The sequence below is a fragment of the Schistocerca nitens genome, chromosome 6 (genome assembly GCF_023898315.1).
Source record: "Schistocerca nitens isolate TAMUIC-IGC-003100 chromosome 6, iqSchNite1.1, whole genome shotgun sequence".
In the NCBI taxonomy this organism is placed as follows: Eukaryota; Metazoa; Arthropoda; class Insecta; order Orthoptera; family Acrididae; genus Schistocerca; species Schistocerca nitens.
In genome coordinates, this window is record NC_064619.1 from 148,982,551 (window position 1) to 148,999,421 (window position 16,871).

At 39.8% G+C, this 16,871-nt stretch overlaps 1 protein-coding gene across 1 annotated transcript in view; it reads right to left on the reverse strand.

The window, feature by feature from the left end:
* The window catches only part of LOC126262838 (trifunctional enzyme subunit alpha, mitochondrial), a 145,512-nt gene that overhangs the window by 14,899 nt on the left and 113,742 nt on the right, over window positions 1-16,871 (reverse strand). The window contains exons 9-10 of the mRNA XM_049959695.1: window positions 14,785-14,994; window positions 13,973-14,168 (exon numbers count right to left, since the gene is read on the reverse strand). Coding sequence (XP_049815652.1) covers window positions 13,973-14,168; window positions 14,785-14,994 — 406 coding nt within the window. The remainder of the gene's footprint in view (window positions 1-13,972; window positions 14,169-14,784; window positions 14,995-16,871) is intronic.

Consider the following 16,871-nt stretch of genomic DNA (forward strand, 5'->3'; position numbering starts at 1 on the left):
GCTCCAGGGAAGGGTGCCACTTATGCTGCAGTAGAGTTTGCCGACGCTCCTTAATTGCTTCAGTGACTTCTGGTGACCACTAAGGGACTGCCTTTTCCCAGGAGCACCCTAAAGAGCAAGGGATCACGTTTTCTGCCACAGAAACAATTGTTGTTGTCACCTGCTCAACTATCACATCGATGTTACCATGTTGGGGAGATTCAATGGTGACAGCAGAGGTAGAAGTTTCCCAGTCCGTCTTGTTTAAACCCCATTTGGGCAGGTGTCCATGGGCCTTGTAATCTCCCCACAGAAAATTACCCTCTACCACGCAATAATTAATAAGGGTTAATCAAATCATCCACAATTATTTACTTTTGAAAGAAGTATCTGATCAGATTTTTTAGTAATATATGCGCCGACAGCTCGTCGACGCCAAGGTATTTTTCTAGTACGTTTATTCTTTGGAATAACAGAGATACAGAGATGTATGCTCCATGGTTATTATAGGGGGAGAAAGGAACAGCTTCGGAAGTATCGGTTGGAAGATTGTCGGATTGCTAAAAGAGATTTATTTACTCTTCTTCGCGCTAAAACGAGCTAGGAACGTTTGTGCCGCTAGCGTGATAAAGAGAAAGAAAAGCTTGTGAAGTAAATTATATGAGACTTGAAATCCACAGAAAACGGAACATGTACGGAGATGGATTCAATATACAATTTTCCTCAGAAATAAGGTTTGTGACCATTTTATTCTAGAGTGAATGACGAATGAGTTCTCTGTCTGAATCGTTGATGATTGTCTGGGCCCTGTAATTAATTGGGAAGTTTCAGCTGTGACGAAGAGAGCCTGCAATCTCTGAGTTTTTATAAATCGTCCAAAAAGGCTTCGTCCACATCTGAAATTTTAGATCTGTCGTAAACTGAACGAATTTTTCAAACGATCGATTTTCCCAACTGAATGCAGCGCTTAATAATAATAACAAATGTAAAGATCTTTTCCAGCAAGCCAGCCGCTGAATATTAAGACGAAGGGCTCCACCAGAGATTCTACTAGGCTGATTTCATGTAAATAATATATTTAAACTATACACAGATAAAGGACAGAGAGGGAGAGAGAGAGAGAGCGAATGAAATTCTAGAAAATACTCAGAATCCTCCATTAGCATATTTGTTTGTCTGTCTTTTCACGGATCAGCCTACATATAAACCACGAAGCCCTGACTTTATTGTACCGATTTATGTGTGAGAGTGAAGGAGTAATAAAGGCGACAGATACACCTCTGTACAGACAAAACATTACACCAAGTTAGCGGCAAGCTGCATTCACATACGTACATCATTTAAAGTAGAGAGAATTCATTATAATGGCCAATCCGTGACAGGACACGTTTTTGGACGTTGTTAAAATAATTTTGTTCTCTGTTTCATGTGAACTACGACAAGACAACTTGACTTGGAAAAGAGAAGAAATACTCGCAGTCAAATTAAGTGGATCTACACATATAAACAGCACGCTGGGCGCAGAAAAAAGGCCAGATCTATAATTTTTTATTAAAGCTTGCTAGTATTGAGGAAGTAGACGTAGATTTGAACATTTACTAATTGTGTTCATGCCAGATGTAGTTGATTGACCTGCCCTAGATGCATTTACCTGTGTAAGTACTATAAGAAAGTAGCCACAGAAGTATTCTTGTGTGAAGGGAGATATATACATATTGACGATAGAACATTTATATGGTTTTAACTAGGGCAATGTTTAAGATGAGTCAAGCAGAGCAGAGCAACACGCAACAGCCTTCAGCTGTGAGCACTGATAATAATGATGTAGTAAGAAGTGTTGTAGAACCGATCGCTACAGATAGCGCAATAGAACGCCCTGTAGACACGGCTGGAGATGTAACAGCAGGTATGCAACATGGATTAGATCCATTAGTAATTATCATGAGACAGATGCAGATGATAATCGAGAGCATGAATAATATGAAAACCGACATTAACGCGAAATTAGCCTCAGTTACTGAAGGGCAAAACCATTTGAATACAAAATTAGCCTCAGTTACTGAAGGGCAGGAAAATTTGAAAACCGACATTAACGCGAAACTAGCCTCAGTTACTGAAGGGCAAAATCATTTGAACACAAAATTAGCCTCAGTTACTGAAGGGCAAGAAAATCTGAAAATTGACATTAATGTGAAGTTAGCCTCAGTTACTGAGGGGCAAAATGATTTGAATACGAAATTAGCCTCAGTTACGGAAGGGCAGGAAAAGCTGAAAGCTGAGATTAAGCAGCAGTTACACGACAGTTTTTCCGACTTAGAGCAGCGGATAGAGGCGAAGACAAAGGAACTTAAAGATCAGGCCGAAGAGATGGAATGAAAATTAACTGCACAAATAGAATTGGTGAAAGCTCAATGTGAGGAATCTACTCACCGCGTACGTGTAGAAATGAAGGAGTATGTGGCTATTAAGATAGATACCGTACGGGAACAGGTGGAAATGGTTCCGCAATTAGTACAAAAGCAAGATGCCATGTCATGTGCAATTGCGCAACTTCCTGAATTGGCACGTACGCAGACGAATCTAAAGGAAAGTGTTGAACATCTGACAGAACGTCAAGACATTATAGACCACCAAATTAATGTATTAACGGGTAAATTATCCGAAATCACATTAGAAAACAAAAGGCTAATGTGTGAAAACGTTGAGCAAAATGTTAAAGCAGCATTCCAGAGTCTATGTGGCAAACAGGAAGAGAATTTGTTTGCGAAAGGACTTGAGGAAGTGCGACAGCAGTTAGGTGCTGATCTCGAGCATTGGAAACAAACGATAGCAGAGTCGATACGCGTTTCACAACAAGGCTCAGAACAAATGAATACAGGCCAGCAGCAGAAGTTGGCGGCGACTATAGAGCCAGTTACTGCACATTCGCACACAATACCGACTTGTGTAAGTAACTCAAATATTAAATTGCCATGAGCTAGTTGTTCGCGTGAAGTTTTATCTGACGGAGATTACGAAAGTCTTTGCCATGCCGAAGAAAAAATGATAAAGCATCGGCAATTCCAGATTTTTAACACTGACAAAAGGGGGGTCCATCCGATTGTTTTTATTCGAAGTTTTAGAGGAGTGCTACCCAGAAATTGGTCGGAGTGGCAGAAGATCAGTTTCGTTACTGGGTATATACAAGGTTCGGGGGCGATATGGGCCTCGGACATGACTTCTGTTTGCTCGACATATGATGATTTTGAGAAAGCGTTTTTAGCAAAATTCTGGTCAGAAGGGGTAAAGGAACGCCTAAGGCAGGAAGTGCTCTACCCAGAGCCTTTATCTTTTTCAAAAGGAAGCCTTAGGAAGTATTTTGAAAAATATATAAATAAAACTAGATATTGGGACAGACCTATGCCTTTGCCAGACATAATAAACATACTTAAGGCAAGACTACCAACTAGCATCCGGAATCAATTAATTTACGGGAACGATAAAGACTTGGAGTCGTTCCTCACGACGTTAGATCATATAGACATTATAGAAGAGAACAACCAGAAAGCCCGTAACAACAGATTCCAATATAGGGAGATAGAACCTCCGCCAAATGGTAGGCAAGGGAACGCACAGAGATCGATAAATAGTGTAGAAACCCCTCAAAATCTCAATAATAATACCGGCAATAGTCTTGCAAGGGGCTATCCAAGGAACAACCGGAATGGGAAAAGATACAATCCCGTATGGGGGAACGAAAGCAATTTCAGACCGCAAGCCTGGAACAATAACAGTAATAGAAAATGGAACCAACCGGGGGGAATAAACTCAAATAAACAACATCAGTAGGGACGGACATCTACGAATCAACCGGTAATTACCGAAGTGACGGATGATGTCAACCACCAGGCGAATCAAAATCCAACAAACTTGTAAGGACCCACTCGTGCCCCGGAGGAGCGGTCAACAATTGGTTGAGGGGCAACAGGATATGTGTACCCATGCTAACGTATGATGGACGATTACTGGCAGATGAATTGACCGAGGACTTAGAACCCCAAGATGAGGATAAGGAACAGGTGGCAGTAGCCGAAGTGCAAGTCATTTTGGAGACTGTACCTATAGTGGCGGTTTTGGACACAGCTGCAACCACAAATGTTATTTCGGAGGCTCTATTCAACAAGATCAGAAATATAAGACGAGTACCAATTTTTCCAGTTCAAAATTGTAGAATAATAGGCGCCGTTGGGGCTAGATCGGCCAATGTAAAAGTGCAGTCACTACTTAGTGTCGAAGTAGGAAATTTAGCAATCTTAAGCACATTCCTTGTTGTGAAAAATTTGGTGGTAGACTGCATTATCGGAGTCGACAGCCTACGTCAATACGGATGCAGAATAGATTTTAAAACAGGAAAAATTTGGTTAAATGTAAATAAACAAGAAATTGAGTTGGACTTGTTGAAAAAGGAAAGCCTTACCAGAAAATATAATAGTGGGATCAGTGTGCAAGTAATCAGGACTGCACAAAATTCTAAACAGCACGTAAATAATGAGTTCCAAGTCAAAGGAAATTTCGGTCAATTAGTATATGAGAAGTTGAATGAATCCGACTGCATTATTGAAGATCAGAAGAAGCAGCTCAAAGAATTATTATTAGCGTATGAAAACGTGTTTGACGAAAGGCCAGGAGTTATTAAGGGATACATATGCCATCTCTAGTTAAGCCGCACGAAACGTATTGTAGAACTTTCTATCCTGTTCCCTGGAGGCTAAAGGCGCAAGTTCAAAAAGAAATAAATCGCATGTTGAAATGGGGTTTGATCGAACCCTCTACAAGCCCATACTGCTCCACATTGTTGGTCGTGACAAAAGCATACCCGGGATCGAACAAAATAAAAGGGCTATTTTCTCATAACGTCTTAAAAAAATATAATGAAGATTAGAAGATAGTGAGGAATGGTGTTCCGAGTGACAGAAATGAACGCTCGTAAAAAACATAACAATAAACTGGGTGTGTAGTGTTAGAAACCTTTAAATTGAAATAGTTAATCAGTGACATAGAGTATAGAAATAGTGACTAAATATTACGGTCGAGTGTTGTAAAGAAGATAGTGGGGATAGGCTTCACCTGTGGTTTGGGTGAACATCGAACTTCAGCATTGCTAATGTTATCAAGATTTATAAAGGATCTAACTGACCTTCAAGAAGAATGAAATGTTTCCCGCAAATGACGCTGAATAATCAAAAGAGGTTCCGAGTGAATATTCATATATAATCTCATGTGAACGCTTACATGTGTAAACGTGTGAAGGGATGTGTTGTGGCAGTGAATTGTGAGTGACGGTTAACACCGCAAAGAGAATTTCCCGCGCAAAACAGTTGACGTCGGCGCGAGAGTTAAAATCGATAAAGACGACACAGATATGCTTTGTAAGAGACTCGCACCAAACGCGAGGATAAACTGATTCATGTTGAACTTTAAAAAGAATAGGTGTTATAATTAGAAGTTAAGAGTTTTTAATTTATTAATGAATGATTAAAGAAAGTAATATTCATAGAATTAGGAGTTATTTAATGGTTCGTGTTCGTTTGGGAATTTTGTGTGAAAAAATCCATTTCCATATATGAGCATGGATGAACACCGTATGAATCAGAGAGTAAATGAAAGAAGTGAATCCGCATTCCTCAATGATAATAACTTTTACATTTCAGCACTCAAGCGAAGAAATATATGTATTTAGAATAAAAAGTTTTGAGTATAGCTAAATTATATGGCTTATCAAGGAAATATGGATGATGTCTTGGTATAAAATGAACTACACTTTCCATTATTCGATGATTTGAATCGAAAATCTATAGTAAGTTACATGAATCCTTTAAATTACGAAGAACAAATCAGTGATAGAAAATGTGTTAGAACTTGTGGACTTATAAGCACAAGTGGGGAGGCAAAGTCAAAAGGAGTATTCAAACGAGAGTAAATCGGATGATGCTTTTGGCAACATCGTTAGTTAATGGTTGAATTCATTGAAGTACGTCGTAACAAAAAGGATCCATCAAGCCATAAGGATTTTGCTTTCAAAAAGGAGAATCTTGGACGGTGCAACCTAATCAGTTCTCTTACAGGAAGAGTTTCCCTTTTGGTCATTGCTAATTCTTTTCGAATGAATGTTGCATGTAAATTCGAGTATCCCTGTTCCTTCTACTCTTCCCATTGTGGGCCGCGTAGAAGATCAACTACAAAGGGGGCCGCGTAGAAGACCGACTACAAATGTGGACGTCGGGGACATGCAAGACCCGGGGGAGTTTAGTGCCGCAAGATATTGTACTAGGAACAAGATTGTAAAACGAGAATTCACGTTATTCATTGTAAAACGTTTTTTTTTTTTTTGCTAGAGGCACAAACCACTCTTCTCTAAATCGTGATACAAATTGATCCCTGTCTTTCCTTTAGAGATCTATTTCAAAATTAATTTTGTTCTTCTATAGGCTTTCCTATCTTCTATGTACCGTAGGCTGGGGGTCTAAGCTTAAGAGGTTTTCCAAGGTTTCCCTGCTTAAGAAAGTTCCCGAATGGGTAGACCCTGACATCAGTTCATGAAAGATCATCTTCCTTGGTTGTGCATAGCAAACATAACACCTAGATGCACGTAAAAGCAATACAGCCGCGGTACCTGTCTCTTCATTTCTTCTGTCTTCAACATTTCTTTTCTTCGTCTGTCTCAAACATAATATTCTCTTTCAGTATTTCTTTTCTTCGTCTGTCTCAAACATAACATTCTCTTTCAGTCGGAGGACTGACAATCATCACTTCCGGGTTAGCCACACTAATAGATAGCTCGCGAAGTGTGTTCGGTGAATCAAAATTGAGCTCACAAACTTCGCTCGCTGCGAGCGGCATTGTAATCTCCCCACGGAAAATTACCCTCTACCACGCAATAATTAATAAGGGTTAATCAAATCATCCACAATTATTTACTTTTGAAAGAAGTATCTGATCAGATTTTTTAGTAATATATGCGCCGACAGCTCGTCGACGCCAAGGTATTTTTCTAGTACGTTTATTCTTTGGAATAACAGAGATACAGAGATGTATGCTCCATGGTTATTATAGGGGGAGAAAGGAACAGCTTCGGAAGTATCGGTTGGAAGATTGTCGGATTGCTAAAAGAGATTTATTTACTCTTCTTCGCGCTAAAACGAGCTAGGAACGTTTGTGCCGCTAGCGTGATAAAGAGAAAGAAAAGCTTGTGAAGTAAATTATATGAGACTTGAAATCCACAGAAAACGGAACATGTACGGAGATGGATTCAATATACAATTTTCCTCAGAAATAAGGTTTGTGACCATTTTATTCTAGAGTGAATGACGAATGAGTTCTCTGTCTGAATCGTTGATGATTGTCTGGGCCCTGTAATTAATTGGGAAGTTTCAGCTGTGACGAAGAGAGCCTGCAATCTCTGAGTTTTTATAAATCGTCCAAAAAGGCTTCGTCCACATCTGAAATTTTAGATCTGTCGTAAACTGAACGAATTTTTCAAACGATCGATTTTCCCAACTGAATGCAGCGCTTAATAATAATAACAAATGTAAAGATCTTTTCCAGCAAGCCAGCCGCTGAATATTAAGACGAAGGGCTCCACCAGAGATTCTACTAGGCTGATTTCATGTAAATAATATATTTAAACTATACACAGATAAAGGACAGAGAGGGAGAGAGAGAGAGAGCGAATGAAATTCTAGAAAATACTCAGAATCCTCCATTAGCATATTTGTTTGTCTGTCTTTTCACGGATCAGCCTACATATAAACCACGAAGCCCTGACTTTATTGTACTGATTTATGTGTGAGAGTGAAGGAGTAATAAAGGCGACAGATACACCTCTGTACAGACAAAACATTACACCAAGTTAGCGGCAAGCTGCATTCACATACTTACATCATTTAAAGTAGAGAGAATTCATTATAGCCTGACACTGGAGCAGTGACAGCAAGATGGGAAAGGGATCACTACCGCACAGGTCATCATGTGCTCTCCAGTGGATAAATGGGAGAAGTCCTGGGCTGCAAATTGATAAATCAATGGCCGAGTAACTACCATGAGCCACACTGAAAAATGTGGCAGCCCAAGTATTTAGGAGACTGAGAAATGTAAATTTTCATCATCTTTGCCTCAGCCAGTAAGCACGGTACTACCCCACAAGGGGCTTTGGGCGTTAAAATCTACCTTAAGTAAGGAAGGTTTAGTGAGTTGATTGATCAGTGCAGCTAATACATTCAGGGGTACTGCACCATTTGGAGGAAGACAGTTATTTCCTGTGTCGTCCTTACTTTGACAGCCACAGCTTCAAGAGGGGTTTGAAGGGGCACAGTTTCAGTACATACTAAGTTTAGGACATGAACACAAACTCCACCTGACACACTACTATAGTGGCTACGGTTCCTGTAATATCCCTTATAGCCACGGAGGGCAGAGGTCCACATTGCTGGGAACCAGGTTTCCTGGAGGGCAATGCAGAAAGCAGGTGTAAAGCTTAACAGTTGCCGTAGCTCAGCTAGATGGTGGACAAAACCGCCACAATTCCACTGGAGAATGATGTCATCGTGAGACTGGGAAGGAATGGAACATTCAATGAGGCAGTTTACTCCTCAGAGTCACCTGCTGCCTCAGACTTATTGCCTGAGCAGACTATATCCATTGTGCCTGAGGATGTGGCAAAATCTAAGTCCTCAGCTGACGCCTCACCCCCAGACACAGAGCTTGTAGGTAGCAGTGATGTGGGTGCCACCGCAATTCCCTTGGTCTTGGGGATCATCTTTTTGGATTTTTCTCACTGCTCCTTGGGTTTCCCTGTCTGGGAGGACTTCACTGATTCAGTCTCTGGGACTGAGGATGGGCGTGAAGCCCTACGACCAGCTGCTTTTGTGCTCTTCAGTGACTGGTGGGTGTCATCTTTTCCACTAGCAGAAACCTGGGAATGGAGTGACCCAAGGGACCCCTTACTAGCGAGAGGAGCCGAAGAAGACTCCCACTTCTCCGGCACAGAAGGGAGACTGATATCCCCGATGGTTGGGAGGGTGTTGCTCCCTTAGTAGGTGGTCCAGAAGCAACAGGGAGGGAAGTGCCCCCCACCCGCAAGGACGCAGTTGTAGTCTCCGACTCTGAGAGGTGACTGGGGTTGGAGAAGCTGATGGGGCTAGAACTGTTGTTGCAGTGGTGTAAGGCAATGTCATACGTACAGGATGTAGGCATTCAAATTTCCTCTTAGCCTCAGCATAGGTCAGTTGGTCCAGGGTCTTCTACGCCATCATTTTCCTTTCTTTCTGGAGAATCCTGCAGTCAGGCGAGCAAGGCGAATAGTGATCTCCACAGTTGACAAAGATGAGAGGCGGGGAACATTGAGTATTGGGATGTGATGGGTGTCCACAATCTCGATATGTGACACTGGAAGTACAGAGGGAAGACGTAGGCCAAACTTCCAGCATTTAAAGCACCACATTGGGGGAGGGATATAGGGCTTTACATCACAGAGGTAGACCATCACTTTAACCTTCTCGAGTAATGTATCACCCTCGAAGACCAAGATGATGGCACCAGTGGCAACTGGATTACCTCTTGGATCCCGGTGGACACGCTGAATGAAATGAACACCTCACCACTCTAAATTAGCGTGCAGCTCATCGTCAGACTGAAAAAAAGGGTCGCTATGAAATATGATACCCTGAACCATATTTAGCTCTTATGGGGCGTGATGGTTACAGTCTGTGAATGGGCAGAGGATGCTATTTTGATCAATACTGACCCAGATTTCATTTTGGACAAACTCTCCAGCTCCCCAAACTTGTCCTCTGATTGCTCAACAGAAAACTGAGGCTTAATCATCATGAAAGATTCCCCATCAGCTCTCAAACACACAAGGTACCGGGGAGAATAACGGCCGCTGCCATCCTTAGTCTGATGTTCCTCCCATGATGTGTCCAGGGAGGGGAACGATTTGGGGTCGTACTACTGTGCGTTGAATAGAGCCCACGAATGCTTTGAGACTGCTGGTGTTTGACCACCAGCAAGAGATGATGTACTACGCTTCACCGTGTGTCATCTGCCCTGATGCCACCCACTCCAACCAGGGGCCCTCCCCACGGGCGACACCCAGCCGCAGCAAAGGCCATTGCCCAGAGTCCCAATGCTCCAGAGTGACGGGCATCTACTCCTCGGGGAGTAACAGCACAGGCATCAGCAGAGCGATCCCTGTGTGATCTGGGGGCTACAACCAACAGAGTACATGACAACCCCAGCAAAACGGACTGGCTACTGTGCTGGATATCAGGTGCAACGAAGCAAACAAGTCCATTATCATCACCAGTGTAGAAAACGACACTGCACAGTTCATGGAAAAAATATGCACCCAGGAGGGTGACCTCGCCCAACAGTTGGAGAATGTGCAGAAGTGCAGATCCACGCCAACGAAGCACATGTAATAGGTCTCAGCGCATGACTGACACAATGCACCATGTAAAGGCGCCCTTCCCCAACTGGCTAGCTCTTCGGGAAAATTTTGAAAAATGGAAGTTAATCCCTACAGGGGGCCATCACACGAAGGCCAAAACATGTGATACTCCTTTTAGTCGCCTCTTACAACACGCAGAAACACCTCAGGCCTATCCTAATCCCTGGAGCCGCAAGGGGGTGTCACAGTGGAGATACATGAAAAATTTGCATGCTAATAACTACTTTGTTGCTTATTCTTTGAGTTGCGCCGTTCATCTGGTCCAATTTATCACATTCTATCAGATTACTGTAAACTACTGCTTTCTACATTTTCTCTAGTTTCCTATTCCTTACGGTCCACTATTAGTTCACTGCCAGTTTTATTTATGAAATCTTTCACCTATCCTCTCACCTAGAAATTGTATTTTATTGACTTATTTTTCTCTCATCCTAAGTTCAGGGTGTGTGTGCAGACAAGAAAACTTCCCAGATTTTTCCTGGATTTACAGGTTAAAAATACACTTCTTCCCAGGTGAAAATACACTTTTTCTGTGGTAAGTGACAATATTTTTTCCCCTCAAAACAATAAAACTTACTAATCCTTTGAAAGGTTAACATCTTATACACCAGCATAGAACTTACCGGCACTTTAGAAAACGAACCCCAAGAACAAAAAAGCAAAAAACAAAAAAACACACATTTTGGAAAAATCTTTGATGTACAATAACATGTACACTGCATATTTTCATATTATGATACTGCATATTTTCATATTACAAAATTATATATTTTAATTCCACCATACACAGCACGTTAGTTTCTGAAGCATTGAAATCAAGATTGGGATGCACTTTCAGAAGCCTATCATAGTTCACGTCACATGATTTCACCAGCCGATGACAGCAGATATTCAGAGCACAGAACCTGTGATGTAGCCAGCCAATAGCAACATCGCTGTTAAGTAGAACAAACACACAAATTGGAAAAGTTGATGGATTAAATATATATGTATAGTATAGCTACAAGAAAATCTATGCTTTCACTTTTCAGATCATCAGTCAAATGTTCCAGTGAAATTTTAAGTAATGTCATAAGTGTCTGGTCTTCTGGGCTCAAAATTATTGTGTGTGTCTGGCCCTCAGAGTGTTAAGCTATAACTAAGAATCGTACACACTGTCATTTAAGAAATTCAAATCATGTTCACACACACAACAATTTATCTTGTGTAAAATGAAATTTACTTTGAAAGTAACACTTTTCAAACCACCATTTGCAATATTTTCTCATAAATGTTAGAATTCATTTCAGAAGTTGTCAGAGAGCACCAGAAAACACACATTACTGTGTGGGCAGCTATGATGATGTAGGAAGCCCCTATGTTCTTATGTATATAGCATTAAGAGATCTTACATTATATCATAAATGAAAAAGGATATCAGAGGATACTCAAAGAGCATCGGAATTTCGTAAACCATACAAAAATGCGCAATTTTCCTTAAAGTGCACATTCATATGTCAGATACACAAAGTAGTACGCCCCAACCTGTAATTACGCTTTTCAGTGTGGTTTTCGGGATACGAATTTTCTTGGAGTAACAGTACTGCACTATCTCATGTTTGGTTCTTTGTTACAGTGTAATAGCATATGTACCAGAAGATGAAAATGTGCATTTGAAATTCAGCAAACAGTTGACACTAGCCAACAATGTTTCAAATGAACTGACTATCTTTGCGGATAAGGTTAATGAAAGTCAAATTTCTTTTGCAAATTGACAAAAGTCACTTCATTGTTCTGCATGGCAATTAATGCCTGACTACCAAAAACCTAGAAATAAAATGAAATTGGAAAAGTGTTACTAACAACACATTTTAGCCTTTCATAATTATGTGAATGTATTTTAATTCACTTGATAGTTTCCAGCCAGAGAAATCCGTTTTATTTTCATTTGGCATGCAAGATGTAAATGAAGAGGAAACAGCAAAATAGCTACATGTAAACACGGGTCACACGGAAACTAACCCCCCTCCCCACTATAACTCTGACTGCTCTCCGCGAATCTGCCGGCTTGAGCACACCAGAAAAATTATTCTAGATAGCATCCGGCTGCCTGTTGCTATTGCAAGTACAGCTAACAGCCACACTTCCAGCTGCCAGAAGCGGGAGAAGGTACTGCTTGTATGGTACTCAAGTGGGCGTGCATATGAGCACACTGGCAACTGCTCAAACAAACATAATGTAAACCATTATGAGGTCACACTCATCAGAAGCAGTTTGATTTTAGGAAGTATTGCATACTCTTCATCCTAAAGCCTTTGACATGTTTTGCTGTTGGCAGATGCTTGTGTGTGCACTGTGTTTTGTTGTCACAGATAGTGCATTTCCTTTGCAGCTTAAGTTTTATTTTGATTTTTTATAACTGCAGTATTATTTTGCAAAAACAGGCCAAAGTAAAATTTTTTGTTAGGGTATCAGTTGTTACCAGCCAAAACAACAAAAATTTAACAGAAAACTAAAACAATGAAAGATTCCTGGAATTCTAAAAATTTCCCGGGTTTTTCCCAGTATTCTCCCACATGAAAAAATTCCCGAGTTTTTCCTGTATTTCCTGGTTGTCCTGGGGTGTGTACACCCTGAAGTTACATTTCCCTTGACTCAGGTTCTAAGTGCCTTTGTGCCCTTTAGCTTATGCTTTTCAACATTTTTTTCCAAAAAACCACAGAGAGAAACAAACATCTTTGATTCTGGAACCTAGCAAGTAACAGACCTTTTGGTACATGTCATTTGGTGATTTGGTAAGTGTAACATCACTCATTCCTTTTAGAGAAATGGAGGGAGCCATTTAAGAACAAAATCTGAACTCTAATCACTCAGAAGCTTAACCACTTCTGACACCAAAATGACTGAGGTTAGAATTTAACAAACAGAATCCAAATTTGCAACAAGATAGTTTGCCATGCATATTACAGGAAACAATCATTCATACGTACTCAGCTACCTTTACCTTTAGATCACAGTGTGGTAATACTGTGGGCTATTTTTAATGAACAATAACCCAGACCATTGCTCATTAAAGATTTTAAAATTCAATGACTGATTTTTCGTATGAGGAGCTACATTAACGACTCATATATTTATCCACTGATATTACACTCCAAGTCAATGAAAGTGGCATATGTAATGAAGTAAATCATTTTAATATAACCTAAGACGATTGTAACATTTTGTGCTGTGTGTCATTTCAATCACACAACCATTAATTTCAATGAAATCCAACTTCAACTCATTGCTAAAGATCATTCAGGTACTCATGAATGCCAAATAGTGAGTCAGCTTATAATAAAGCTGTCACAGGGCATGAAGATGATAGTCTTCACAAATTAGTAATTGGAACTTTAAGTAGAAGGCAAGCTACGAAATGTTATATTAAAACGGAAGATAAGTAGTTTGTTACCTATTACAATACTATGATGCCAAGTTTCATATTTAATTATAATTAAAATAAACCACTTTTGATTAATAAATTACCCAAAAATCCCTGCTTAACCATGTCCTGGAGAACTCCAATGTCACCACCACCAAATCTCGTTCCAAATTTGCTTCCCAGGTCCTTTGCAATGTGTGATGCAACATCAACACCAACTTCATCTAGCAATGTAGCTGCACCCACAGGGAAGCCAAATGTTTTGCTAAGTTTATCTAAAGTCTTGAACTCCACACCTTCCTGAAAAGGTTACTTTAGTTTTCAAATTATTGTAAAATGTCCAATGATATGTGCAACAAATACAGACCAAAAGCTTAAAGAACCTATAAGATTAAACAATGCTCAATTTCAAAAATCAAGTAAGTAAAACCATAGAAGAGCAATATTAAAACCAGTAGCAATTAACCTGTGAAATTCCTGCAAGTTACTTTCTTTAATAAAGTGCGTGCAGAACAAATATTAGAGCAATAAAATTAAAAGCTGTACTAAAATGACAAAAATTATTATACATGAAGTACAATACTGTAACAAACAGTGAATGGGGCTACCACATTTGAACTTTTTGGAACTTAATGAAATTAAAAACGACAATAAGTTACATACTGCCCAAAGGGATTTGCCCTGTTCTCTTAATTCCTTTGCCTTGAACTAACTCTTTATCATTTTAATTTATACAAATGCTGGTTGAAGAGAAGATGTTACAACAGCTTAAACCCCTATGTGAAGATTCTGTGTTCATCAACAACATAGAAATTCCACATTACATCTATACAATCTACAAAAGGACGAGAACTTACTTTCTTCGCATAATACACTGAAATTGCAATTCTGTAGTAGCTATGACTTGATTATGTACCTGTAAAAGCCTTAATGCTTCAGCTTGCATGGCTGCAAGAATTCTTGTTGTATAAAAACCTGGTCCATCTCTCACAGTTATCACCACTTTTCCCTGTTTCAGTCCAACATCAACTGCAGAAGCTGCAGTATCTTTTGAAGTCTGATCAGTTGTTATCACTTCCAATAACTGCATCTTGTCAACAGGTGAAAAGTAATGCATACCAATAACCTTGGGAAAAAAAGGATTGACGTTACTGTCTTCTCTTTTGCTGAGAAACAAGTCAGACACTCCCACAATACATTACCCTGAATGGGTGTATATGAAAACTGAACTACAAGAAAATGAACACAAAGTTATCAAATTTATGGAAATGGTAGTCTAGGAATGGAGAACACAAATTGTAAATATAAGATTTATTTTTCTTGTTAAACTGTTTTGACTGAAAAGTTATCAACTTTCATTCAAAATAACACAGTATTTGCTTGTATGCTGGCAAATCATTCAAGAATTTTTATTGCTGGTTTTCTCTACATTTAAACAATAGAATGAATAAAAATAACCACCAAATTTACAGTCCAAGGATTTAGCAATAGGATAGCTTTAACACAGTTCAGCATACAAACACTTGGGTACATCTTTTCACACACACACACACACACACACACACACACACACACACACAAACACACAAACACACACAAATGGGTCATAATACTGGAATACTGACTGGCTGTTTCCATGTGCTCCAAGAAGATGAACGAACGAACAACTGAACGAACAAACAAACGAACAACTGAACGAACAAACAAACGAACAAACAAACAAACGAACGAACAAACAAACGAACAAACAAACAAACAAACGAACGAACGAACAAACAAACGAACGAACGAACAAACAAACGAACGAACGAACAAACAAACAAACGAACGAACAAACAAACAAACGAACGAACAAACAAACAAATGAACGAACAAACAAACAAATGAACGAACAAACAAACAAACGAACGAACAAACAAACAAATGAACGAACAAACAAACAAATGAACGAACAAACAAACAAATGAACGAACAAACAAACAAATGAACGAACAAACAAACAAATGAACGAACAAACAAACAAATGAACGAACAAACAAACAAATGAACGAACAAACAAACAAATGAACGAACAAACAAACAAATGAACGAACAAACAAATGAATGAACAAATAAACAGAATGTATGCAAGTCTGTAAGCTATATTACAATATTCAAGTGCTTTTTTTGTGCATTGATATATACTTAACACCTACACCATAATTATAGTGCACATCTTGATCAATTTTATTTTTTGCTTTTGGTATGTACATGGAAAGAGTTAAACAGCAATGCCAAGAAAGGTCATCACTACACAGAGAGAATCATTTGCAGGGCATCACCTCTGTTCCGAACAGCCACCTCCAGGTGGTGCTAGCTATCAGAACTACACACTGCTTCCATGCCACTTCCATCAGCACACGATATCTGTCCACTGATAGTGTTGCCAGCTGCCTGAAAGAGCACTGTTAACCGTGGTCTATTTCGCTCCTGCCCAGTACTGACGGGGATGGAGCTCTTTTCCCAAAAGGCACACAAGTCAATGTGCCGTGGACATTTGACAGTTCCTGCACTACATCACAGTTCCTACAGTTAAGCCATTCTGACAGTGCCAACATTTTCTGCTCTGGAGCACAGTTCCAGAAGTTCTGTTCAAAAGACATCAGTTCCGACTTAGAAGTCACTATTTACACAATAATTGGCACAGTCAACTACGAGTGTCTGCATAAGTACTTGCAATCATAGTGACAATATCAGTCTGCCAAGAGACAGCAAAGTTATTTAGATTCCATTGTATTAGGTGCAGGACATCAACTGCCACACCTCAAACTGTTACCAAAGTTAAGTTTTGTATCACAACTGTGGCGAAGGTACGAACTTTGAACAACAACAACTTACTTAAGCTGTGCAGAACAATCTGGGGTTCTGTTGCAGAAACTATGCACACTTCAACTCTAGTCTACGGTGGTATACAGTGTTCCTGTAATGCTCAATAGAGCACACATACAAATGCTCAAGGCAGCT